Raw genomic sequence first — 27,943 nt, forward strand, 5'->3', positions numbered from 1 at the left:
ACAAGAACTCACACTTTCGTGGTTAGTTTTTACCATCTTACCTGCTCCAAGGTGGCACATTCCCACCACACCCTCTACCAGCTTCTCCAAGCCCGCGGGTAAGTTGGTTTGAAGGCCAATGATCATTAGTCAATGATTGTTGCCACTCTGCTCCAGCGATGCATTCCAGCCTCCTGCTCCAGTCTGCTCTCTTCTGCAGCGAAGCATTCCAGCCTCCTGCTCCAGTTTGCTCTCTTCTGCAGCGAAGCATTCCAGCCTCCTGCTCCAGTCTGCTCTCTTCTGCAGCGAAGCATTCCAGCCTCCTGCTCCAGTCTGCTCTCTTCTGCAGCGAAGCATTCCAGCCTCCTGCTCCAGTCTGCACTCTGCTCCAGCGAAGCATTCCAGCCTCCTGCTCCAGTCTGCACTCTGCTCCAGCGAAGCACTCCAGCCTCCTGCTCCAGTCTGCACTCTGCTCCAGCGAAGCATTCCAGCCTCCTGCTCCAGTCTGCTCTCTTCTGCAGCGAAGCATTCCAGTCTCCTGCTCCAGTCTGCTCTCTTCTGCAGCGAAGCATTCCACCTCCTGCTCCAGTCTGCACTCTTCTGCAGCGAAGCATTCCAGTCTCCTGCTCCAGTCTGCACTCTTCTGCAGCGAAGCAGTCCAGCCTCCTGCTGCAGTCTGCACACTGCTCCAGCGCAGCATTACAGCCTCCTGCTCCAGTCTGCTCTCTTCTGCAGCGAAGCATTCCAGCCTCCTGCTCCAGTCTGCTCTCTTCTGCAGCAAAGCATTCCAACCTCCTGCTCCAGTCTGCTCTCTTCTGCAGCGAAGCATTCCAGTCTCCTGCTCCAGTCTGCTCTCTTCTGCAGCGAAGCATTCCAGCCTCCTGCTCCAGTCTGCACTCTTCTGCAGCGAAGCATTCCAGTCTCCTGCTCCAGTCTGCGCTCTTCTGCAGCGAAGCTGTCCATCCTCCTGCTCCAGTCTGCTCTCTTCTGCAGCGAAGCATTCCAGTCTCCTGCTCCAGTCTGCTCTCTTCTGCAGCGAAGCTGTCCATCCTCCTGCTCCAGTCTGCTCTCTTCTGCAGCGAAGCTGTCCATCCTCCTGCTCCAATCTGCTCTCTTCTGCAGTGAAGCATTCCAGTCTCCTGCTCCAGTCTGCTCTCTTCTGCAGCGAAGCATTCCAGTCTCCTGCTCCAGTCTGCACTCTTCTGCAGCGAAACATTCCAGTCTCCTGCTCCAGTCTGCACTCTTCTGCCGCTGCTCGGCATCGGACCTTTAACCACTGCTCAGCATCGGTCCTTTAACCGCTGCTCGGCATCGGCCCTTTAACCGCTGCTCGGCATCGGCCCTTTAACCACTGCTCGGCATCGGCCCTTTAACCACTGCTCAGCATCGGTCCTTTAACCGCTGCTCAGCACCGTCCCTTTAACCGCTGCTCGGCATCGGTCCTTTAACCGCTGCTCAGCATCGGTCCTTTTACTGCTGCTCGGCATCGGTCCTTTAACCGCTGCTCGGCATCGGTCCTTTAACCGCTGCTCGGCATCGGTCCTTTAACCGCTGCTCAGCATCGGTCCTTTAACCGCTGCTCGGCACCGTCCCTTTAACCGCTGCTCAGCATCGGTCCTTTAACCGCTGCTCGGCACCGTCCCTTTAACCGCTGCTCGGCATCGGTACCTTTAACCACTGCTCAGCATCGGTCCTTTAACCGCTGCTCAGCATCGGCCCTTTAACCGCTGCTCGGCATCGGCCCTTTAACCGCTGCTCAGCATCGGCCCTTTAACCGCTGCTCAGCATCGGCCCTTTAACCGCTGCTCAGCATCGGTCCTTTAACCGCTGCTCCGCACCGTCCCTTTAACCGCTGCTCAGCATCGGTCCTTTAACCGCTGCTCGGCACCGTCCCTTTAACCGCTGCTCGGCATCGGAACTTTAACCGCTGCTCCGCACCGTCCCTTTAACCGCTGCTCGGCATCTGCCCTTTAACCGCTGCTCGGCACCGGTCCTTTAACCGCTGCTCGGCATCGGTCCTTTAACCGCTGCTCGGCACCGTCCCTTTAACCGCTGCTCGGCATCGGAACTTTAACCGCTGCTCCGCACCGTCCCTTTAACCGCTGCTCGGCATCTGCCCTTTAACCGCTGCTCCGCATCGGTACCTTTAACCGCTGCTCGGCACCGTCCCTTTAACCGCTGCTCAGCATCGGCCCTTCAACCGCTGCTCAGCATCGGCCCTTTAACCGCTACTCGGCATCGGCCCTTTAACCGCTGCTCGGCATCGGCCCTTTAACCGCTGCTCGGCACCGTCCCTTTAACCGCTGCTCGGCACCGTCCTTTTAACCGCTGCTCGGCACCGTCCCTTTAACCGCTGCTCGGCACCGTCCCTTTAACCGCTGCTCGGCACCGTCCCTTTAACCGCTGCTCGGCACCGTCCCTTTAACCGCTGCTCGGCATCGGTCCTTTAACCGCTGCTCGGCATCGGTCCTTTAACCGCTGCTCGGCACCGTCCCTTTAACCGCTGCTCGGCATCGGTCCTTTAACCACTGCTCGGCACCGTCCCTTTAACCGCTGCTCGGCACCGTCCCTTTAACCGCTGCTCGGCATCTGCCCTTTAACCGCTGCTCCGCATCGGTACCTTTAACCACTGCTCGGCACCGTCCATTTAACCGCTGCTCGGCATCGGTCCTTTAACCGCTGCTCGGCACCGTCCCTTTAACCGCTGCTCGGCATCGGCCCTTCAACCGCTGCTCGGCATCGGCCCTTTAACCACTGCTCGGCACCGTCCATTTAATCGCTGCTCGGCATCGGTCCTTTAACCGCTGCTCGGCACCGTCCCTTTAACCGCTGCTCAGCATCGGCCCTTCAACCGCTGCTCGGCACCGTCCCTTTAACCGCTGCTCGGCATCGGTCCTTTAACCGCTGCTCGGCATCGGTCCTTTAACCGCTGCTCCGCACCGTCCCTTTAACCGCTGCTCGGCATCGGTCCTTTAACCGCTGCTCCGCACCGTCCCTTTAACCGCTGCTCGGCACCGTCCCTTTAACCGCTGCTCGGCACCGGACCTTTAACCGCTGCTCGGCACTGTCCCTTTAACCACTGATTGGCATCGGACCTTTAACCGCTGCTCGGCATCGGTCCTTTAACCGCTGCTCGGCACCGTCCCTTTAACCGCTGCTCAGCATCGGCCCTTCAACCGCTGCTCGGCATCGGCCCTTTAACCACTGCTCGGCACCGTCCATTTAATCGCTGCTCGGCATCGGTCCTTTAACCGCTGCTCGGCACCGTCCCTTTAACCGCTGCTCAGCATCGGCCCTTCAACCGCTGCTCGGCACCGTCCCTTTAACCGCTGCTCGGCATCGGTCCTTTAACCGCTGCTCGGCATCGGTCCTTTAACCGCTGCTCCGCACCGTCCCTTTAACCGCTGCTCGGCATCGGTCCTTTAACCGCTGCTCGGCATCGGTCCTTTAACCGCTGCTCCGCACCGTCCCTTTAACCGCTGCTCGGCATCGGCCCTTTAACCACTGCTCGGCACCGTCCATTTAATCGCTGCTCGGCATCGGTCCTTTAACCGCTGCTCGGCACCGTCCCTTTAACCGCTGCTCAGCATCGGCCCTTCAACCGCTGCTCGGCACCGTCCCTTTAACCGCTGCTCGGCATCGGTCCTTTAACCGCTGCTCGGCACCGTCCCTTTAACCGCTGCTCGGCACCGGACCTTTAACCGCTGCTCGGCACTGTCCCTTTAACCACTGATTGGCATCGGACCTTTAACCGTTTTGCGGCATCTGCCCTTTAACCGCTGCTCAGCATCCGCCCTTTAACCGCTGCTCAGCACCGTCCCTTTAACCGCTGCTCAGCACCGTCCCTTTAACCGCTGCTCGGCACCGTCCCCTTAACCGCTGCTCGGCATCTGCCCTTTAACCGCTGCTCGGCATCGGCCCTTTAACCGCTGCTCGGCACCGTCCCTTTAACCGCTGCTCGGTGTCAGCCCTTTAACCACTGCTCAGCATCGGCCCTTTAACCGCTGCTCGGTGTCAGCCCTTTAACCACTGCAATTGGTGATTTTTCAGTTTGTTGTGAGAATTTTGGTGATTTGTCACCCCCCTTGTCCAATAGTCAGGAATTAATTCTACCTCAATACTTCCCATGGTTACAGCCAGGGACACCTGCTGAAAAAGGCATATGTGGATATCGGTACTGGGCACCGATGTGATGGTCAAATGGTTTCTGTGCAGTTACAAACTATTTTGAAACAACGACACTTTTGTATTTGTCTCCATGTTCCCGATAGGCCAAGTTCCTGGTAGCAGACAAGTCGTGGTCCGTGACAGTCGTGCTGTGGAACTCGCTGTGTATGGACTGGTACAAACACCTCCAACCAGGAATGGTGCTCCGTCTGCACAACTACATTGTGAAGAAAGATTACGCGGCCCGGATGAGGCAAGGCTCCGGAGTAAGAGAGGAGCCGGTTCTAGGTACCATTACAGTGCAGCCAGTTATCAGAGTCAACCTGTCTCGTTTTGCCTTTTCAAATGTTGAAGCTGTCAGTTCTGTATTGATACTTTTTGAGAAAGATCCTTCTCTACTGCCCCATCAAAAACTCGCAAAGCATGTACAGTGTGAATTAGACAGGAAAAGCTCATATAGTCTCACCAAACACTCCCAGGACAGGTACAGCACGAGGTTAGATACAGAGTAAAGCTCCCTCTACACTGTCCCCATCAAACACTCCCAGGACAGGTACAGCACGGGGTTAGATACAGAGTAAAGCTCCCTCTACACTGTCCCCATCAAACACTCCCAGGTCAGGTACAGCACGGGGTTAGATACAGAGTAAAGCTCCCTCTACACTGTCACCATCAAACACTCCCAGGACAGGTACAGCACGGGGTTAGATACAGAGTAATGCTCCCTCTACACTGTCCCCATCAAACACTCGCAGGTCAGGTACAGCACGGGGTTAGATACAGAGTAAAGCTCCCTCTACACTGTCACCATCAAACACTCCCAGGACAGGTACAGCACGGGGTTAGATACAGAGTAAAGCTCCCTCTACACTGTCCCCATCAACACTCCCAGGACAGGTACAGCACGGGGTTAGGTACAGAGTAAAGCTCCCTCTACACTGTCCCCATTAAACACTCCCAGGACAGGTACAGCACGGGGTTAGATACAGAGTAAAGCTCCCTCTACACTGTCCCCATCAAACACTTCCAGGACAGGTACAGCACGGGGTTAGATACAGAGTAATGCTCCCTCTGCACTGTCACCATCAAACACTTCCAGGACAGGTACAGCACGGGGTTAGATGCAGAGTAATGCTCCCTCTGCACTGTCACCATCAAACACTCCCAGGATAGGTACCCCGTTAGATACAGAGTAAAGCTCTTGATGAAGACACCTTTGAGAACTCCCCTGTCCTCGGGGATAGTGTGCAGGCAGGGGCCTTGAGTTAAGATCTCAGCAAAAGTCTGACATTTCCAACATTGCAGCAATCCCTCAGTACTGCACTGCACTGTCAGCCTAGATTCTGTCTGGATTGGAGCTTTTCATCAATGCTAGTGCTGTAACGCCATGCCTCTCACCTCCAAGTTCCCCAGCCCTGTTTCTGAAATAGTAATTATTTTTACATTTAAACCTCAAAGTGGGGCGGCACGGTGGCGCAGTGGTTAGCACTGCTGCCTCACGGCGCTGAGGACCCGAGTTCGATCCCGGCCCCGGGTCACTGTCCGTGTGGAGTTTGCACATTCTCCCCGTGTCTGCGTGGGTTTCGCCCCCACAACCCAAAGATGTGCAGGGTCGGTGGATTGGCCACGATAAATTGCCCCTTAATTGGAAAAACAATTCGGGTACTCTAAATAAATTTTTTTTAAACCTTACAGCGTAAACTAGAAAACTAAAGTCTTAGACATAGAACATACAGTGCAGATGGAGGCCATTCGGCCCATCGAGTCTGCACCGACCCACTTAAGCCCTCACTTCCACCCTATCCCCATAATCCAATACCCTTCCTTCTTTGGTCACTAAGGGACAATTTAGCATGGCCAATCCACCTAACCTGCGCGTCTTTGGACTTGTGGGAGGAAACCGGAGCACCCGGCGGAAACCCACGCACACACGGGGAGAACGTGCAGACTCCGTACAGACAGTGATCCAGCGGGAAATCGAACCTGGGGCCCTGGCGCTGTGAAGCCACAGTGCTATCTTGTAGAGACAAGGCAGAATACAGGATCTCTGAATGGATGCTCAGTCACATTGCTTCTGACACAATTATCTCCTGAATTATAGCTCCCTGCTTCATCTGAAGATCACACTTATAATAATAATAATAATCGCTTATTATCACAAGTAGGCTTTAATGAAGTTACTGTGAAAAGCCCCTAGTCGCCACATTCCAGCGCCTGTTCGGGGAGGCCGGTACGGGAATTGAACCATGCTGCTGGCCTGGTGCTGCATTACAAGCCAGCCATTTAGCCCACTGTGCTAAACCAGCCCCTGTGCTGCAACCAGCTTATGGTTGACTCCACGTATGTCTATCCACTGCAGATAGTTTTTTAATTACGATAATGTGCCAACAACCTTTGTACCACATTTCACCTTTGCTCTTTCACCTTTGCACTGTTTGCAGAGCTAAATTTAAACCCAAGGAATCCAGCGGCTGAAATGACTGTGATCAATCCTAGGAGTGTTAGCGAAGAATGGCGGCTACCAGCGCTGCGGCATTGCTTTGTCACCAGGTAACGCATACTTTCAGCTTTGTGCCAACTAACCCAAATTATTGTCAATAAGACAACAGAAAGGGAGGAGAGAATGGCGCGAAAGGGTGACAAATCTCCAGGACCAGGGGCGAAATTCTCCGGAAATGGCGTGATGTCCACCGACTGGCGCCCAAAACGGCGCAAATCAGTCGGGCATCGCGCCGCCCCAAAGATGCCGAATGCTCCGCATCTTTGGGGGCCGAGCCCCAACCTTAAGGGGCTGGGCCGACGCCGGATGAATTTCCGCCCCGCCAGCTGGCGGAAAAGGCCTTTGGTGCCCCGCCAGCTGGCGCGGAAATGACATCTCCGGGCGGCGCATGCGCGGGAGCGTTAGCGGCCGCTGACAGTTTCCCGCGCATGCGCAGTGGAGGGAGTCTGTTCCGCCTCCGCCATGGTGGAGACCGTGGCGAAGGCGGAAGGGAAAGAGTGCCCCCACAGCACAGGCCCGCCTGCGGATTGGTGGGCCCCGATCGCGGGCCAGGCCACCGTGGGGGCACCCCCCGGGGCCAGATCGCCCCGCGCCCCCCCCAGGACCCCGGAGCCCGCCCGCGCCGCCTTGTCCCGGCGGTAAGGTAAGTGGTTTCATCTACGCCGGCGGGACAGGCATTTTAGCAGCGGGACTTCGGCCCATCCGGGCCGGAGAATCGCGGGGGTGGGGGGGGCCCGCCAACCGGCGCGATTCCCGTCCCCGCCGAATATCCGGTGCCATAGAATTCGGCAACCGGCGGGGGCGGGATTCACGCCAGCCCCCGGCGATGCTCCAAACCGGCGGGGGGTCGGAGAATCCCGCCTCAGATGTCTTAAAGGAATTAAGAGAGGAAAAATACGGATGCCCTGTTATTTTCCTCTGTCCTCTGGGAGATCTGAGCAGCTACCCCCTCACATAGCCTTAAATACGTTCTTTCCCGTTGATCTCTCTATTGCTTCCAGCCATCTCTGCAGAAATGCTTTGCTCCCAGAATTGACAGCATTTATTCCTTTAGCTCTTCGGTTTAAAAGAAATAAACTTACCCTGCCTATTTAGACCATTTTTATAACCTATGTATATCCCCCTTTGAACTAAAACAACTCAATTCAAAATGATTCCTTTTGTTATGTAAAATTCTGATTGAAGTTCCTCTTGGTTCATTAGCATAATAAACCTCCTGAGGTCACCGTGTCTTTTACTCCAGTTACCATACTTACACCCCACTAGCCTGTCTTGCAGTACATACAATGATATTACCAAAAGAGAAACATGACATTTGTTTTCTTGACATCAGCTATACCAAGTGAAGTAAAAGCAAACACTGCAGATACAGGAACTCTCAATTGAATCCAGATAGTACTGGAAGAACTGAACAGTTCCAGCAGATTCTGTGGAGAGAAACAAAAGTTAAGGTTGAGTCCAATATGTTTTCCGGAAGAATACAACGTGGTTAGCACTGCTGCCTCACACCGCCAGGGACCCGGGTTCGAACCCTTGGGTGTCTGTGTGGAGTTTGCACGTTCTCCAGGTGTCTGCGTGGGTTTCCTCCGGGTGCTCCGGTCTCCTCCCACAGTCCAAAGATATTCAGGTTAGGTGGATTGGCCATGATAAATTGCCCCTTAATGTTCAACGGTTAGATGGAGTTCCAGGGATAGGGCGGGGGATTGGGTGCTCTTTCAGAGGGTCAGTGTAGGGTTGATGTGCCGAATGTGATTCTTTGTCTCCATTGTTCAATTTGAAATTTGGTATTTGATGAATGCAAAAAAGAAAAGTGTTGACAGCATATCTCTTTTTTCAGCAACACCCAAATTCAGTACGACCAAGAAACTATTACTGGTGAATTAGTAACTGAGTCCTGTTTGATTATTGATGCAGGAAGGAATTGTCAGCGCTTCGCTCTGGAGATGTGCGCGACATTATTGGTCTTGTTATCTTTGTCGGTAGACAGGAGCGTATCCGAAGCAAAGGTAGGCACACTGTCACTCCCTGTGCCTCACTCCCTGTGCCTCACTCCCTGTGCCTCGCTCCCTGTGCCTCGCTCCCTGTGCCTCGCTCCCTGTGCCTCACTCCCTGTGCCTCACTCCCTGTGCCTCACTCCCTGTGCCTCACTCCCTGTGCCTCACTCCCCGTCCCTCACTCCCTACCCTCACTCCCCGTCCCTCACTCCCCGTGCCTCACTCCCCGTCCCTCACTCCCCGTCCCCACTCCCCGTGCCTCACTCCCCGTCCCTCACTCCCCGTCCCTCACTCCCCGTCCCTCACTCCCCGTCCCTCACTCCCCGTCCCTCACTCCCCGTCCCTCACTCCCCGTCCCTCACTCCCCGTCCCTCACTCCCCGTCCCTCACTCCCCGCGCCTCACTCCCCGCGCCTCACTCCCCGCGCCTCACTCCCCGCGCCTCACTCCCCGCGCCTCACTCCCCGCGCCTCACTCCCCGCGCCTCACTCCCCGCGCCTCACTCCCCGCGCCTCACTCCCCGCGCCTCACTCCCCGCGCCTCACTCCCCGCGCCTCACTCCCCGCCCCTCACTCCCCGTCCCTCACTCCCCGTCCCTCACTCCCCGTGCCTCACTCCCCGTGCCTCACTCCCCGTGCCTCACTCCCCGTGCCTCACTCCCCGTCCCTCACTCCCCGTCCCTCACTCCCCGTCCCTCACTCCCCGTCCCTCACTCCCCGTGCCTCACTCCCCGTGCCTCACTCCCCGTGCCTCACTCCCTGTCCCTCACTCCCTGTGCCTCACTCCCTGTCCCTCACTCCATGTCCCTCACTCCCTGTCCCTCACTCCCTGTCCCTCACTCCCAGACACCTCTCCCCCCGTCCCTCGCTCCCCGTCCCTCGCTCCCCGTCCCTCGCTCCCCGTCCCTCGCTCCCCGTCCCTCGCTCCCCGTCCCTCGCTCCCCGTCCCTCGCTCCCCGCCCCTCGCTCCCCGCCCCTCGCTCCCCGCCCCTCGCTCCCCGCCCCTCGCTCCCCGCCCCTCGCTCCCCGCCCCTCGCTCCCCGCCCCTCGCTCCCCGCCCCTCGCTCCCCGCCCCTCGCTCCCCACCCCTCGCTCCCCGCCCCTCGCTCCCCGCCCCTCACTCCCCGCCCCTCACTCCCCGCCCCTCACTCCCCGCCCCTCACTCCCCGTCCCTCACTCCCCGCCCCTCACTCCCCGTCCCTCTCTCCCCGTCCCTCACTCCCCGTCCCTCACTCCCTGTCCCTCACTTCCTGTCCCTCACTCCCAGACACCTCTCACACCCTATAGCTGACATCTGGACTTATAAACAGAATTTAATAAATACATTGAAAGGAAATATTTGCACTGCTCTGGAGAAAGAGCAGTAGTGGTACTAATTTAATGGTCTTTCAAAGCACTGGCATGAGGACGATGGGCCAAATGGCCTCAATCAATGCTGCTGGATTAAGTGACCTTTGTTAAGTCCATAAGACATAGGAGCAGAATTAGGCCTTTCGGCCCATCATGTCCGCTCCATCATTCAATCATGGCTGATATTTTTCTTTTCCCATTCTCCTGCCTTCTCCCCATAACCCCTGATCCCCTTATTAATCAAGAACCTATCTCTCTCTGTCTTAAACACACTCAGTGATTTGGCCTCCACAGCCTTCTGCGGCAAAGAGTTCCACAGATTCACCACCCTCTGGCTGAAGAGATTCCTCCTCATCTCTGTTTTGAAGGATCGTCCCTTTAATCTGAGATTGTGTCCTCTGGTTCAAGTTTTTCTTACATCCTCTCCACGTCCACTCTATCCAGGCCTCGCAGTATCCTGTAAGTTTCAATAAAATCCCCCACATCCTTCTAAACTCCAACGAGTAATAATAATAATCCCTTATTGTCACAAGTAGGCTTCAATGAAGTTACTGTGAAAAGCCCCTAGTCGCAACATTCTGGCGCCTGTTCGGGGAGGCTGGTACGGGAATTGAACCCGCGCTGCTTGTCTTGTTCTGCATTACAAGCCAGCTGTTTAGACCACTGTGCTAAACCAGCCCATCTGGGTACAGACCCAGAGTCCTCAACCATTCCTCATACGACAAGCTCTTCATTCCAGGGATCATTCTTGTGAACCTCCTCTGGACCCTTTCCAAGGCCAGCACATCCTTCCTTCAATACGGGGCCCAAAACAGCTCACAATACTCCAAGTGGGGTCTGACCAGAGCCTTATATAGCCTCAGCAGTACATCCCTGCTCTTGTATTCTCGCCCTCTCGACATGAATGCTAACATTGCGTTTGCCTTCCTAACTGCCGACTGAACCTGCACATTAACCTTAAGAGAATCATGAACAAGGACTCCCAAGTCCCTTTGTGCTTCTGATTTCATAAGCATTTCCCCATTTGGAAAATAGTCTTTGCCTCCATTCCTCCTTCCAAAGTGCACAACCTCACATTTTTCCACATTGTATTCCATCTGCCACTTCATTGCCCACTCTCCTAGCCTGCCCAAGTCCTTCTGCAGCCCGCCTGCTTCCTCCATACTACCTGTCCCTCTACAGATCGTTGTATCATCTGCAAACGTAGCAACAGAGCCTTCAGTACCTTCTTCCAGATCATTAATGTCCATTGTGAAAAGTTGTGGTCCCAGCACCGACCCCTGAGGCACACCACTAGTCACCGGCTGCCATCCTGAAAATTACCCCTTTCTCCCCACTCATTCCACTAGTCGACACACTTTGAATTAACTAGTTTGTTCCAGCTTCTCTTCCATGTGAATTTGACCTTTGCAGAACGCCCCGATGAATTCCTGGTTTACCGCTGGCTGCACCTGATCGATGGGACAGCGTCGGAACCTTTTGTCCTGAAGCTTTTCTCGACCTCGCAGCCTGAGATTCAGGCTCAGATCGCCCCGTGCAGCGTGGCGGACAACACGGGTAAGGGGCTCCACATCTCTGCCATGTGGCCGGTGGGAAAGGTCGATTCGATTGGATTGGTTTATTGTCACGTGTACCGAGGTACAGTGAAAAGTATTTTTCTGTGAGCAGATCAACAGATCAACGGGAAGAAAAGGGAAGAAAAGAAAATACATAATAGGGCAACACAAGGTACACAATGTAACTACGTAAGCACTGGCATCGGGTGAAGCATACAGGGGTGTAGTGTTAATGAGGTCAGTCCATAAGAGGGTCATTTAGGAGTCTGGTGACAGTGGGGAAGAAGCTGTTTTTGAGTCTGTTCGTGCGTGTTCTCAGACTCCTGTATCTCCTGCCCAATGGAAGAAGTTGGAGGGGTCTTTGATCATGCTGCCCGCTTTCCCCAGGCAGCGGTCCCCATGTCACATAGTTCATTCTGGTGCTTGACGTGAAACGAGGAAGGAAGATTTGAATGTCACAACCTCAGGGCGTCCAAAATCACTTTGCAACCAATGGGTACCCGATTTATAATGTAGAAGCCAGCTTGTGCACAGCAGGACTCCACACTGTGATAGTGAGCAGGTCGTTTTCCTTGTGGTAGATTTGGCTGGATCATGGTTGATCGGTGGCCTAGCTCCATATCCCTGCCTTTGGCTCGTATCCCTTAATATCTTTGCTTAACAAAAATATATCTCAGCTTTAAAATGAACAACTGTTCCAGCTTCAACTGCTGTTTGTGGGAGAGATTTCCAAACCTCTACCAGTATCTGAGTGAAGTTCTTCCCAACATCTCTGCTGAACCGTCTGGCCCTAAGTTTTAGACAAGCCCCCTAGTTTTAGAATCTCCAACCAGTGGAAATAGTGTATCCTTATCAACCCTGTCTTTTCTGAATAAAGCCATGGACTCGTTCACATCCAGAAAGGCAGATTGGAACCTCAGTTTACCATTGTGCGAATAGCACCCTTTGTAACATTCACAGTACAAGCAAGATGTTAAATGCGACCCCGTCCTGTCAACATTAGTCCTCTACACGCCTGTAACAGGCCCCTATCAAAGAGCACAGCATCCAAATTATTGTCAGCAATGACGTAGGAGATCAGTTGGTATGTGATAAATAATAATCATCGCTTATTGTCACAAGTAGGCTTCAATGATGTTACTGTGAAAAGCCCCTAGTCACCACATTCCGGCGCCTGTTCGGGGAGGCCGGTACAGGAATTGAACCGCGCTGCTGGCCTCGTTCTGCATCACAAGCCAGCTGTTTAGCCCACTGTGCTAATCCAGCCCCTAAATGTCTGACACTTGTCTGCCATCCTTGGTGCATCATTGATGAAGATGTCGCACTTTGTCACTGTCGTGGCCGAGACGTGAATCAATATAAATATACACATTCAAGAGCTGGACTGCTTTATAAAATCATAGTTTGTGCTTTTCAAAATTTGGGCAATTGCTGAGCAGACGAGATTCTCCAGCTGGTCACAAGCTTCCGGGCGTTTCTGAGCTGTTTCAAAGTGAGCAAAAGGTGAACACCTCAAACGCCCAGAATGTTTGCATCGCATAAACATCCCCATCGCCGCCAAGCTAATACACTGGCTCAGCGGCTGGTCGGTCTACCTCATCGAGCTTCAAACAAAGACAGCCGCTTGCAAGCAAGTCCTAATCTCCAATAATGGTGCGAATGGCTTCAGCATTAACTGTTCCAGCACAATGGTTTCAACCAGGGGGGCCTTATTTAACAAGGTATCACGTGACCAAGACACGGACCGCTCGAATGCCTTTCATGATTATAGTCTTTGGCCCCTATCGTCAGTTACTGTTTGACCTCCGACGAGTGGAGGACTCCAGGCAAACAGCCTGTGCTGTCAGCCACCCAGCAGGTGGCAGTAGAATGAACTCCGGCCCACATCAGAACTGCTGGACGGACGTTGGAACTCCTGCCTCTGAGACTAACTCACTCCGCGTGCAGACAGGATCTGTGTAAAAATAAACCAGCCCCTTTTATTCTATCTCACCTCCAGTTTCCTGTGCAAGTTATTCAGCGAGGATTGGAACACTCCAGATTTAAGGGTTGAGGAAAATATAAAGGAGGAAATGCAAATAATCTAAACATCTTTCTGTTTATAGAGGGATAGTGAGAGGGGAGGTCAGGGCAGTTTAAATTTACCCCCCTCCCCGCTCCTGACACATGTAGAGTTATTTCATAGAGAAAGGAAACCAGTTCAGCAATGGAAACCTGAAATCAAATGAAATGAAAATCGCTTATTGTCACAAGTAGGCTTCAATGAAGTTACTGTGAAAAGCCCCTAGTCGCCACATTCCGGCGCCTGTTCGGGGAGGCCGGTACGGGAATTGAACCGTGCTGCTGGCCTGCCTTGGTCTGCTTTCAAAGACAGCGATTTAGCCCTGTGCTAAACCAGCAAATTTGGAAATGCCACCCGAAATAAAGTGGCTGAAGTTACTGCAATTTGCTTTTTCAACAAGAAATACTTAACTGGTATCCTTAACGGGACAGGTCCGCCTGTCGTACAGATCCTAAACTATTCAGCAGCATCACCATGGGGGACACTCAACCTTGTAGTCATTTTTAAAATTTTGTTTTTACGGGATGTGGCTCAGGCCCCGCATTTGTTGCCCATCCCTAATTGCCGCTTGAGAAGGTGGGTGAGCCGCCTTCTTGAAACTGCTGCAGTCCCTGTGGTGTAGGTACACCCACAATGCTGTTAGGGAGTTCCATGATGTTGACCCAGCGACAGGGAAGGAACGGCCGATATATTTCCAAGTCAGGGCGGTGAGTGACTCGGAGGGGAACCTCCAGGTGGTGGGGTTCCCAGGTATCTGCTGCTCTTGTCCTTCTAGATGGTAGAGGTGGTGGGTTTGGAAGGTGCTGCCTAAGGAGCCTTGGTGAGTTGCTGCAGTGCATCTTGTAGACGGTACACACGGCTGCCACTGTGCGTCGGTGGGGGAGGGAGTGAATATTTGTGGAAGGGGAGCAATCAAGCGGGGCTGCTTTGTCCTGGATGGTGTCGAGCTTCTCGAGTGTTGTTGGAGCTGCGCTCATCCAGGCAAGTGGAGAGCATTCCATCGCACTCCTGACTTGTGCCGTGTGGATGGTGGACAGGCTTTGGGGGGGGGATTCCCAGCCTCTGACCTGCCCTGGTAGCCACAGTATTAATGTGGCCGGGTCCAGTTCAGTTTCTGATCAATGGTAGCCCCCAGGACGTTGATAGTGGGGGATTCAGCGATGGTAATGCCATTGAATGTCGAGGGGCGATGGTTAGATCCTCTCTTGTCGGAGGTGGTCATTGCCTGGCACTTGTGTGGAGCGAATGTAACTTGCCACTTGTCAGCCCGAGACTGGATATTGTCCGGGTCTTGCTGCATTTGGACACGGACTGCTTCATTATCTGAGGAGTCGCGAATGGCGATGAACATTGTGCAGTCATCCGCAAACATCCCCACTTCTGCCCTTCTGCTGGAAGGAAGGTCATTGCTGAAGCAGCTGAAGGTGGTTGGGCCGAGGACACTACCCTGAGGAACGAAAAGATTCTAAGATAAACAGAGCGACTCGGCTGAAATAAAAATACATGCTCTAAAGTGTTTTTTTTTCTTTCTCGCATTTAAGTGACCTTGCTTGTGTGTACGAATGTCACGGTGGAATGCCAAGTGATCGATCCCAGTGGACAGACAACATTCCCTTATCTGCTCACCACCGAGTACAGCCAGGTATATGTCAATGGTATGTACACTGGCAATAGGACTGTTAGGTGGGAACTGTGGTGTAGAGTTGAATCTGGATTAGTCAGCACCTTTAAAAGGGGAATGGAAGCAGAGTCGATCAATATTTTTCATAGGTTTTTATTTTCCCCCTTTGCCTCCTTTAGGACATCATCAAGGAAAGCCCTATGTGAAAAACCGCAAGGTAAAAGAGTTTATTACCTGGATAAAATCTGCCAAGGATCAAGAAAGCGATAGACTGAGCCGCACTCTGATTGGTGGATCTTACAGCTATCCTCCCCTCCCTTCCAGCGAGCGGGATTATCGGCGTGAAATACTCGGTGAGGGAACCCCAACCAGTCACTTGCTAAACGTGTGGTGTTGGTTAATCTTCTGAAGCCTTCCCTCCTCCCTTGCTGCCCATGGGTCAGTAGGTTGTGGTCTCTAACTGTCGAAACCTGGGCGCACAATCCAGCCTGATGCTCCCAGTGCTGTTACTGAGGGAGTGCGGTACTGACAGAGGGTCAGTACTGAGGAGTGCGGCACTGCCAGAGGGTCAGCACTGAGGGAGTGCCGCACTGTCAGTCAGTACTGAGGGAGTGCCGCACTGTCAGAGGGTCAGTACTGAGGGCGTGCCGCACTGTCAGAGGGTCAGTACTGAGGGAGTGCCGCACTGTCAGAGGGTCAGTACTGAGGGAGTGCTGCACTGTCAGAGGGTCAGTACTGAGGGAGTGCCGCACTGTCAGAGCGTCAGTACTGAGGAGTGCGGCACTGTCAGAGAGTCAGGACTGAGGGAGTGCTGCACTGTCAGAGGGTCAGTACTGAGGGCGTGCCACACTGTCAGAGGGTCAGTACTGAGGGAGTGCCGCACTGTCAGAGGGTCAGTACTGAGGGAGTGCCGCACTGTCAGAGGGTCAGTACTGAGGGACTGCTGCACTGTCAGAGGGTCAGTACTGAGGGAGTGCTGCACTGTCAGAGGGTCAGTACTGAGGGAGTGCCGCACTGTCAGAGCGTCAGTACTGAGGAGTGCGGCACTGTCAGAGAGTCAGGACTGAGGGAGTGCTGCACTGTCAGAGAGTCAGGACTGAGGGAGTGCTGCACTGTCAGAGGGTCAGTACTGAGGGCGTGCCACACTGTCAGAGGGTCAGTACTGAGGGAGTGCCGCACTGTCCGAGGGCCAGTACTGAGGGAGTGCCGCACTGACAGAGGGTCAGTACTGAGGGACTGCTGCACTGTCAGAGGGTCAGTACTGAGGGAGTGCTGCACTGTCAGAGGGTCAGCACGGAGAGAGTGCTGCACTGTCAGAGGGTCAGTACTGAGGGAGTGCTGCACTGTCAGAGGGTCAGTACTGAGGGAGTGCTGCACTGTCAGAGGGTCAGTACTGAGGGAGTGCTGCACTGTCAGAGGGTCAGTACTGAGGGAGTGCCGCACTGTCAGAGGGTCAGTACTGTGGGTGTGCCGCACTGTCAGAGGGTCAGTACTGAGTGAGTGCCGCACTGTCAGAGGGTCAGTAATGAGGGAGTGCCGCACTGTCAGAGGGTCAGTACTGAGAGATTGCCGCACTGTCAGAGGGTCAGTACTGAGGGAGTGCTGCACTGTCAGAGGGTCTGTGCTGAGGGAGCGCTGCACTATCAGAGGGTCAGTACTGAGGGAGTGCTGCAATGTCAGAGGGTCAGTGCTGAGGGAGTGCTGCACTGTCAGAGGGTCAGTACTGAGGGGGTGCTCCACTGTCAGAGGGTCAGTACTGAGGGAGTGCCGCACTGTCAGAGGGTCAGTACTGAGGGAGTGCTGCACTGTCAGAGGGTCAGTACTGAGGGAGTGCTGCACTGTCAGAGGGTCAGCACGGAGAGAGTGCTGCACTGTCAGAGGGTCAGTACTGAGGGAGTGCTGCACTGTCAGAGGGTCAGTACTGAGGGAGTGCCGCACTGTCAGAGGGTCAGTACTGAGGGAGTGCTGCACTGTCAGAGGGTCAGTACTGAGGGAGTGCCGCACTGTCAGAGGGTCAGGACTGTGGGTGTGCCGCACTGTCAGAGGGTCAGTACTGAGTGAGTGCCGCACTGTCAGAGGGTCAGTACTGAGAGATTGCCGCACTGTCGGAGGGTCAGTACTGAGGGAGTGCTGCACTGTCAGAGGGTCAGTACTGAGGGAGTGCCGCACTGTCAGAGGGTCAGTACTGAGGGAGTGCCGCACTGTCAGAGGGTCTGTACCGAGGGAGTGCTGCACTGTCAGAGAGTCAGTACTGAGGGAGTGCCGCACTGTCAGAGGGTCAGTACTGAGGGAGTGCCGCACTGTCAGAGGGTCAGTACTGAGTGAGTGCCGCACTGTCAGGGTCAGTACTGAGGGAGTGCCGCACTGTCAGAGGGTCAGTATTGAGAGAGTGCCGCACTGTCAGAGGGTCAGTACTGAGGGAGTGCCGCACTGTCAGAGGGTCAGTACTGAGGGAGTGCCGCACTGTCAGAGGGTCAGTACTGAGTGAGTGCCGCACTGTCAGAGGGTCAGTATTGAGAGAGTGCCGCACTGTCAGAGGGTCAGTACTGAGGCAGTGCCGCACTGTCAGAGGGTCAGTACTGAGGGAGTGCCGCACTGTCTGAGGGTCAGTACTGAGGGAGTGCCGCACTGTCAGAGGGTCAGTACTGAGGGAGTGCCGCACTGTCAGAGGGTCAGTACTGAGAGAGTGCCGCACTGTCAGAGGGTCAGTACTGAGGGAGTGCCGCACTGTCAGAGGGTCAGTACTGAGGGAGTGCCGCACTGTCAGAGGGTCAGTACTGAGGGAGTGCCGCACTGTCAGAGGGTCAGTACTGAGGGAGTGCTGCACTGTCAGAGGGTCAGTACTGAGCGAGTGCCGCACTGTCTGAGGGTCAGTACTGAGGGAGTGCCGCACTATCGGAGGGTCAGTACCGAGGGTGTGCCGCACTGTCTGAGGGTCAGTACTGAGGGAGTGCCGCACTGTCAGAGGATCAGTACTGAGGGAGTGCCGCACTGTCAGAGGTGCCACCTTTCAGATGAAACATTACAACAAGACTGCATCTACCATTTATGGCGAATGTAAAAGATCCATGTTCCCGATGGTGGGGGGTGGCCGGAACCAGGGGTCACCGACTGAGGATACGGGGAAGACCCTTTAGGACAGGTGAGAAATTCCTTCACCCAGAGATGGGTTGGCCTGTGGAATCGGTTACCACAGGAAGTAGGTGAAGCCAAAACCCTGTGTGTTTGCCAGAAGTAGTTTGAGACAACGCTTGGAACGGAGATCAAAGGATATGGGGGGGGAAGGCAGGATCACGGTATTGATCAGCCATGATCGTGCTGAATGGCGAAGCAGGCTCGAAGGGCCGAATGGCCTCCTGCTCCTATATTCTATGTTTTTGTGCGTGCACCAGGCGCCCATCATTGAGGATGGGGATTTGAGGAGCTGCCGCCTCCCGTTAATTGTTTAATTGTCCCCCACCATTCACGACTGGATGTAATCGGCCTGCAGAGCTTTGATCCACTGGCTGTGGGATCTGTAGCGTGCTTCCTCTGTCTATAGCTTGCATGTAATCCAGTGCTGCAGCTGCACAAGTTCTTGGTATGCCTGGCATTGAATTTATGGTAATAGTAGAGTGAAGGATGTGGGTATGCAGGCTGAGATTATTGGTTCGAGATTAATTCAGGGATATGGGGAGAAGGCAGGAGAATGGGGATGAGGAAAACATCAACCATGATTGAATGGCGGGCTAGACTCGATGGGCCGAGAGGCCTAATTCTGCTCCTATGTCTTATCATAATGAAAGGCGGAGCAGGCTTGAGGTGCCGAATGGCCTCCTCCTTCCAATTTCTGTGTTTCTATACTGTGTTATTCAGTGAAGAGCAGGGGGGAGAACCCCATTGGTGTCATCATCAGCTCTCCAACCAATCACTGTACAGATGACCTGGTCAGTTATCCTATGGAAGGATGGGCCGAATGGTCTGATTCTGTGCTGTAAATCTTCTACATTCCTTCACGGTGTAAAGGCGTGACTATTCGTTGTGTTGATAAGTGAGCTGGCATTGCCTTCGGGAAAGGAGCTGGGAAATTTAGAAGGTTTTTTTTTTTGAAGCTTTCTTTCTTCCCCAGGTAGATGCCCCTTGACTACGATGTCCGAGCTGAAGCAGCTCCTGAATCAACTGGAGTACCGCGAGTACAGGCGGGTCACTGTCCAGGGACGCATCATATCTGTAACATACCAATCACTGGCCAAGGTGGATGGAGAGGTAATGGAGCTGGCAAAGTAACTGTTCAGTAATGGGTCAGTGGCAAAGCGAATGGGCGAAGAATGGAGAATTGTGCAGAACCCATTGGCTGGAGTGGTGTGGGGAAAAGGGAGGAATTGGAGGTGACAGGTGAAACCCAGTCCCCATCTGTCACGCAAGGTGCACAGAAAGATCCCACACCACAATTTCATTCCTGAACAATCCTGGCCGATAACAACTGGCACCACTAGAAAACGGATGTAGTGGTCACTATCACATGGGAGCTGGCTGTGTCCAAATTGGCAGCCTTGCTTCCTCCACCACAACCGTGACTTAACGTCAAAATCATTCATTGGCTGTTAGAGTTTAGAAACACCCCAAGGTCATTTCAGGGTGTGACAGAAATATGATTTTCTGTTTTACATGAGTGCACCAAAATGATGACTCGGCAATGATAGACTAACAAGGCCGCCTTTGACCAGGTCAAGAAATTGTATTGGGCAACAGACACACTGCCACAGGCATTTACGGAGCTGTTCTCTGATGGTAGGGCAGGCGGTTGATGTCCTATGATCGGATTTCCAACCTGGCAATTAGCCAGTTGATGTTTTATAAAATTCTTCTTTTCCAGTCCGCCTGTGACAGAAGAGACGTGGGCATTGGAGGAATCGAGGAGTTTGAAGAATTGTTTAATGCAGACCAATCATTCCCAGACAAAACAAGAAACAAAAGTCCAGTGATTCCTCTCACAAGGTGAAGCTTATTATCCATGTGTGGAGGAGGTGGAATTTTCCTGTTCTTGGATATTTGTACTTGTGAAAGCTGGACGCCACGGTCGTGAAGGTGGGGCGCTTTGGGGAAGGCGGGGTGCCGTCGAGATGGCGGGGCTCTGTCGAGAAGGCGGGGCTCTGTCGAGAAGGCGGGGTTCATTCGAGAAGGCGGGGCTCTGTCGAGAAGGCGGGGCGCTGTCGAGTAAGGTGGGGCGCTGTCGAGTAAGGTGGGGCGCTGTCGAGTAAGGCGGGGCGCTGTCGAGTAAGGCGGGGCGCTGTCGAGTAAGGCGGGGCGCTGTCGAGTAAGGCGGGGCGCTGTCGAGTAAGGCGGGGCGCTGTCGAGTAAGGCGGGGCGCTGTCGAGTAAGGCGGGGCGCTGTCGAGTAAGGCGGGGCTCTGTCGAGTAAGGCGGGGCGCTGTCGAGAAGGCGGGGCGCTGTCGAGTAAGGCGGGGCGCTGTCGAGTAAGGCGGGGCTCTGTCGAGTAAGGCGGGGCGCTGTCGAGTAAGGCGGGGCGCTGTCGAGTAAGGCGGGGCGCTGTCGAGTAAGGCGGGGCGCTGTCGAGTAAGGCGGGGCGCTGTCGAGTAAGGCGGGGCGCTGTCGAGTAAGGCGGGGCGCTGTCGAGTAAGGCGGGGCGCTGTCGAGTAAGGCGGGGCGCTGTCGAGTAAGGCGGGGCGCTGTCGAGTAAGGCGGGGCGCTGTCGAGTAAGGCGGGGCGCTGTCGAGTAAGGCGGGGCGCTGTCGAGTAAGGCGGGGCGCTGTCGAGTAAGGCGGGGCGCTGTCGAGTAAGGCGGGGCGCTGTCGAGTAAGGCGGGGCGCTGTCGAGTAAGGCGGGGCGCTGTCGAGAAGGCGTGGCGCTGTCGAGAAGGCGTGGCGCTGTCGAGAAGGCGGGGCTCTGTCGAGAAGGCGGGGCTCTGTCGAGAAGGCGGGGCTCTGTCGAGAAGGCGGGGCTCTGTCGAGAAGGCGGGGCTCTGTCGAGAAGGCGGGGCTCTGTCGAGTAAGGCGGGGCGCTGTCGAGTAAGGCGGGGCGCTGTCGAGTAAGGCGGGGCGCTGTCGAGTAAGGCGGGGCGCTGTCGAGTAAGGCGGGGCGCTGTCGAGTAAGGCGGGGCGCTGTCGAGAAGGCGGGGCGCTGTCGAGTAAGGCGGGGCGCTGTCGAGTAAGGCGGGGCGCTGTCGAGTAAGGCGGGGCGCTGTCGAGTAAGGCGGGGCGCTGTCGAGTAAGGCGGGGCGCTGTCGAGTAAGGCGGGGCTCTGTCGAGTAAGGCGGGGCTCTGTCGAGTCAGGCGGGGCGCTGTCGAGTCAGGCGGGGCGCTGTCGAGTCAGGCGGGGCGCTGTCGAGTAAGGCGGGGCGCTGTCGAGTAAGGCGGGGCGCTGTCGAGTAAGGCGGGGCGCTGTCGAGTAAAGCAGGTGATGTCGAGGAGGCGTGGCACTGTCTAGGAGGCGTGGCGCTGTCTAGGAGGCGTGGCGCTGTCGAGGAGGCGTGGCGCTGTCGAGGAGGCGTGGCGCTGTCGAGGAGGCGTGGCGCTGTCGAGGAGGCGTGGCGCTGTCGAGAAGGCGTGGCGCTGCCGAGAAGGCGTGGCGCTGCCGAGAAGGCGGGACTCTGTCGAGAAGGCGGGGCTCTGTCGAGAAGGCGGGGCTCTGTCGAGAAGGCGGGGCTCTGTCGAGAAGGCGGGGCTCAGTCGAGTAGGCGGGGCTCTGTCGAGAAGGCGGGGCTCTGTCGGGAAGGCGGGGCTCTGTCGGGAAGCCGGGGCTCTGTCGGGAAGCCGGGGCTCTGTCGGGAAGGCGGGGCTCTGTCGGGAAGGCGGGGCTCTGTCGGGAAGGCGGGGCGCTGTCGAGTAAAGCGGGTGATGTCGAGGAGGCGGGGCGCTGTCGAGGAGGCGTGGCGCTGTCGAGGAGGCGTGGCGCTGTCGAGGAGGCGTGGCGCTGTCGAGGAGGCGTGGCGCTGTCGAGGAGGCGTGGCGCTGTCGAGGAGGCGGGGCGCTGCCGAGGAGGCGTGGCGCTGTCGAGACGTGGCGCTGTCGAGGAGGCGCGGCGCTGGCGAGGAGGCGCGGCGCTGGCGAGGAGGCGGGGCGCTGGCGAGGAGGCGTGCCGCTGTCGAGGCGGGGCGCTGGCGAGGAGGCGGGGCGCTGTCGTGGAAGTGGAGCGCTGTCGAAATAGCGGGGGAGGACCTCTCAGAGTGCCGCTTTGGACGGGGCAGTGCATCACGCGATTCAGTCGTGAACGGGGATTGTCCGGCCGATCACCGAATGCGATTTTGGCATCGCCGACCGGAGAATCCTGCCCCCTATCACATTGCTGCCTGTGCTGAGATTGCAGCCGGGGCTTTCCTAATACTCTTTACTGAGACACTGCGTCAAACAGCTCAAGTATCAATCATCAGCAAACCGTGTAATTTGTGACCAAGATAGGAAGATTAGTGAAAACGTAGTGAGCAGGTGATATCAAGCTTCGTGTTTAAGTTCTTATGGATAGCCGAAGGAAGGGAATAATTACGGGAGCTAAAGACTGGCTCCGTTTGGAGACCTTGGGGAAGAATGAGCCGGAGTAGGCGACTCACATTGAGGCTTGACCTCAGCACCAGAACTAGCTTTAAGACAAGAGGTGGGGAGTCAGGAAGCCAGGCCCTGTGCTGCTCTGTGATGGAGACGTGACTGAATGAATCACTGGATCTTTATATTGCAGGAGTGGAAGTCCTCTCGGAAAACAAGCGGGCTTGTCACAGAAAAGAAGACGAAAAGGCAGTAAAAAGCGGCCGTCAGCAAGGTAACAGGAGCCTTCACTCACCACTCAACAATGTGCTTCTTTCAAATAATCCCCAAGTCTCTGCTGAGGGTGCTGGCTTTTCACTCTCTGCTCCATTCCCCAGCCAATCCAGACGGTTAAGTATTGGGTGACAACTTAACCATGGTGGTTTAGAGGGTGAGTGTACCCGACGCTCTCGCCCTCTGCCCCCGTGTATGAATACTTTCCATTAAGAGTCACTGTGCTTTACTCCAGAAAACCAGTTGGTGAGAGACAGAACTAGAGCCAAACTTTACACTATTATATTCACATTTATTTCCAGTTACACGTTATAGGCATGTACCTCCCGAATTCAACAACCACAGTTTCAGTCTGTGTCCATCTGCAGGAGCACGAGTGAATCCCCAATTCATGTCCAGCGCCTGCATGCAATTAAAAACTATACAATTAAAGGGGTTGCTACAGAGATAGAGGATGCATTGGAGATCAATTTTCAAAATTCTATACATTCTGCAACAGTGCTTTCAAGATTAGCAGGTAGTAAATGTAACCCCACGATTTAGGAATGGATGGAGGGAGAAAGCAGAGAAATACAGACCTGTCAGCCTGACGTCAGTAGTAGGGAAAATGCCGACATCTATTATAAAGGGATAACTGGGCACTTCGAAAGTAATGGTAGGATTGGGCAGATTTAGGAAAGCGAAATCATGTTTGACAAACTTGCTGGGAGAGGTTTGTGGATGTTACTTGTAGCATAGATAAAGGAGAAACAGTGGAGGGTTTAAACTAACTTGGCAGGGAGCTGGGACCCCGAAGGATAGATGCACAGCCAAAATTAGAAGAGGCATCAGGTGAGTCAAGGAAGACATAAATTCCTCCACTAGTTAAGTCCAAGGAACTTTGGCAACATAGGATGGTATTTATTTGAATACAAGGAGTCTGACGAACAAGGCAGATGAGTTGAGGGCATAAATTATAACACAGAGGTATGATGTCATTGCTGTCACTGAGACATGGTTGAGAGAGGGGCAGGATTGGCAGTTCAATATTCCAGGATATGTGATCTTCAGGTTAGATGGGGAAGATCCTTCCAGTGATTTGGAAGGAGGTAAAATGAAGGAGGTGTTGCAATTTTGATCAGGGAATCAATTACAGCAGTTATGGAGAGAGGACATCTTAGCGGGCTGTTCAAATGAAGCAATATAGGATTAACTTAAAAACCAAAAAGGAACAATCACGTTGCTGGGAGTGTTCTGTGGACTCCCTAACAGTCCAAGAGAAATATAAGAGCAGATATGTAGGCAAATTTCAGAGAAGTGTAAAAGTAATAGGGTCCTGATAGTGGGGTTTTCAACTTCCTCAATATTAACTGGGTTAGCCATTGTGTGAAAGATTTAAAGGAAGCGGAGTTCTTAAAATGATTTCAGAAGAACTTTTTAAGCCAGTATGTGGAAGGACGTACAAGAGAGGGGGCAGTCCTGGACTTACTTTTAGATCACAAACCCAGGCAACAAATCTAGTGAGCCCTGGATATCAAGGGATACAGCAATGCTGTGCGGAAAAACCTTTCCACCCAGAGGGTGGGGAGTCTGTACCTCGCTGCTGAAAGGGGGGTGGAGGCAGAGACACTCATAACAGTTAAGAAGTATTTAGATGTGCGCTTGCAATGCCAGGGCAGACACGGCTATGGGCCATGTGCTGGAAAATGGGATTAGAATTGTTAGGTGGTGGTTTTTGACCGGCACAGACGGCAATGGACTGAAGGGCCTTTTCTGTGCCGTAGATCTTTATGACTCTATGGATGTGGTGTATTTGGACTTTGATAGAAGAGGTTAGTAAATAAAAATAGAGCACATGGGATTGGGGGTAATATACTGGTGGGGTTTGAGAATTGGCTGACGGGCAGAAAACAGAGAGTAGCGATTGACTGATCATTCTTGGGTGGCAGGCTGCGACTCGTGGGGCACAGCAAGGATCAGTGCTTGGACCCCAACCAATCACAATCTATACCAATGATTTGGAAATGACAATCTATATCAATGATTTGGAAATCACAATCTATACCAATGATTTGGTAATCACAATCTATATCAATGATTTGGAAATCAATATCAATGATTGGAGGCGGCACGGTGGTGCAGTGTTTAGCACTGCTGCCTCACGACGCTGAGGACCCAAGTTCGAACCCGTCCCCGGGTCACTGTCCGTGTGGAGTTTGCACATTCTCCCCCTGCCTATGTGGGTCTCACCCCCACAACCTAAAGATGTACAGGGTAGGTAGATTGACCACGCTAAATTGCCACTTAATTGGAAAAACAATTAGGTACTCTAAAATAATTTTTCTTTAATCAATTATTTGGAAATCACGCTCCATATCAATGACTTGGAAGTCACAATCTATATTAGTGATTTGGGAATAATAATCTATATTTGTGATTTGCAAATCAGAGTCTATATCAATGATTTGTAAGTCACAATCTATATCAGTGCTTTGGAAATCACAATCTATATCAGTGATTTGGAGATCACAATCTCTACCAGTGATTATATCAATGATTTAGAAATCACAATCTGTATCAATTATTTGGAAGCCACAATCAATATCAGTGATTTGGAAATCACAATCTATATCAATGATTTGGAAATCACAATCTATATCAGCGATTTGGAAATAATCTATATTAGTGATTTGGAAATCACAATCTATATCAATGATTTGGAAATTACAATCTATATCAATGATTTGGAAATCATGATCTATATCAGATTTGGAAATCATGATCTATATCAGTGATTTGGAAATCATAATCGATATCAGTGATTTGGAAATCATAATCTATATCAGTGATTTGGAAATCATAATCTATATCAATGGTTTGGAAATCACGATCTATATCAGTGATTTGGAAATTACAATCTATATCAGTGATTTGGAAATCACGATCTATATCAATGATTTGGATGTGGGAATCAAATTAACATTTCCAAGTTTGTTGATGATATAAAACGTGGTGGAAGTGTGACCTTTGAAGAGATTTCTCAGAGGCTTCAGGGGGATTTCACCAGGCTAAGTGAATAGGCACAAAATGGCAGATGGAATATGATGTGAAGAAATGTGAAGTTATCAACTTTGGCAGGGAAAACAGAAAGGCAGAGTATCTTAAACGGGGCGGGATTGGGATGTGTTGGTGGCCAAAGGAACCTGGGTGTTCTTGTCCGTGAGTTACAGAAAGCCAGGGGGCAGCTGCAGCAAGCAATGAGGAAGGTTGATAGTCTTTATTGAAAGGGAATTTGAGTAGAGGAGTGAGGAGGTCTTGCTGTGATTATACACCGCCTTTGTGAAACCATTGTGTGCAGCTTTGGTCTTGTACCTAAGGAAGGATATACTGGCCCTCGATGAGAGTAATGTAGGTTCAGCAAACTAATCTAGCGGGGATTGTCGGATGAGGTAAGATTGAGGAGGCTTCCCTGTATTCTTGAAGGTTTTGAAGAATGAGAGGTGACCTTATTGAAGTGTACAGGGTGCGACAGGGTGGATAGAGGAAGGATATTTCCCCTGGTCGGAGGAGGGTTTAGAAACAGGGGACACAGTCTGAGAAAAAGAGACTGATTTGAGAGCTCAGGGCAGCACAGTGGGTAAGCACTGCTGCCTCACAGCATCAGGGATCCTGGTTTAATTCCGGCCTTGGGTGTCTGTGTGGAGTCTGCACGTTCTCCCCGTGTCTGCGTGGGTTTCCTCCGGGTGCTCCGGTTTCCTCCCACAGTCCAAGATGTGCAGGTTGGGTGGACTGGCCATGCTAAATTGCCCCTTAGTGTCCAAAGAGGTTAGATGGGGTTACAGGGCTAAGGAGGGGTGTGGGCCTAGGCAGGGTGCTCTTTCTGAGGGTTGGTGCAGACTCGATGGGCTGATTGGCCTCCTTCTGCACTGCAGGAATTCTAGGATTTAAGACTGAGATGAGGAAGGATGTTTTTCAGTCAGATGGTGGTGAATCTCCCCCAGTGGGCTGTGGAGGCTGTCATTGAGAAAGTTCAAAGCCGAGGTCAGTCGCTTTCGAGATGCCAATGACATCAGGGGATACGGGGATAATGCAAGAAGATGGCGTTGTGGTGGAAAATCAGCCACGATTGAGTTAAATGATAGAGCGTGCTCGAGAGGCCGAATGGCCTCCTGCATCCACCTTCCCAGACGGCAGTGGAAGCTCCGTTTTAACTTTCCCTTTTCCATCACATGAAATAGCTGAGACAGATAGCTGTGGGAGAGACTACAACTTGAGTGGGGGTGTGTGGGAAGAGAGAGAGACCACAACTCGAGTGGGGGGGGGTGGGGAGAGAGAGACTACAACTCGAGTGGGGGGGGGAGGAGCGAGAGACCACAACTCGAGTGGGGGGGGGGGGGGAGGAGAGAGAGACCACAACTCGAGTGGGGGGGGGAGGAGAGAGAGACTACAACTCGAGTGGGGGGGGGGGAAGAGAGAGACTACAACTCGAGTGGGGGGGGGAAGAGAGAGACTACAACTCGAGTGGGGGGGGGAGAGAGAGACTACAACTCGAGTGGGGGGGGGGGAGGAGAGAGAGACCACAACTCGAGTGGGGGGGGGAGGAGAGAGAGACTACAACTCGAGTGGGGGGGGGGGAGAGACTACAACTCGAGTGGGGAGGGGAGAGAGAGACTACAACTCGAGTGGGGGGGGGGAGAGAGAGACTACAACACGAGTGGGGGGGGGAGAGAGAGACTACAACTCGAGTGGGGGGGGGGAGAGAGAGACTACAACTCGAGTGGGGGGGGAGAGAGACTACAACTCGAGTGGGGGGGGAGAGAGAGACTACAACTCGAGTGGGGGGGGAGAGAGAGACTACAACTCGAGTGGGGGGGGTGAGAGAGACTACAACTCGAGTGGGGGGGGGGGAGAGAGAGACTACAACTCGAGTGGGGGTGGAGAGAGAGACTACAACTTGAGTGGGGGGGGAGAGAGAGACTACAACTCG

The 27,943-nt window shown here is 53.6% G+C and overlaps 1 protein-coding gene across 1 annotated transcript in view; it reads left to right on the plus strand.

Moving 5' to 3' along the window:
- Positions 1–27,943, plus strand: part of LOC140404661 (RPA-related protein RADX-like) — a 51,937-nt gene that overhangs the window by 5,345 nt on the left and 18,649 nt on the right. Inside the window, exons 3-11 of the mRNA XM_072493289.1 lie at positions 4,251–4,434; positions 6,588–6,696; positions 8,561–8,652; positions 11,402–11,545; positions 15,148–15,261; positions 15,407–15,580; positions 19,336–19,472; positions 20,083–20,204; positions 22,898–22,978. Coding sequence (XP_072349390.1) covers positions 4,251–4,434; positions 6,588–6,696; positions 8,561–8,652; positions 11,402–11,545; positions 15,148–15,261; positions 15,407–15,580; positions 19,336–19,472; positions 20,083–20,204; positions 22,898–22,978 — 1,157 coding nt within the window. The remainder of the gene's footprint in view (positions 1–4,250; positions 4,435–6,587; positions 6,697–8,560; positions 8,653–11,401; positions 11,546–15,147; positions 15,262–15,406; positions 15,581–19,335; positions 19,473–20,082; positions 20,205–22,897; positions 22,979–27,943) is intronic.

Source organism: Scyliorhinus torazame, chromosome 31 (assembly GCF_047496885.1).
Source record: "Scyliorhinus torazame isolate Kashiwa2021f chromosome 31, sScyTor2.1, whole genome shotgun sequence".
In the NCBI taxonomy this organism is placed as follows: Eukaryota; Metazoa; Chordata; class Chondrichthyes; order Carcharhiniformes; family Scyliorhinidae; genus Scyliorhinus; species Scyliorhinus torazame.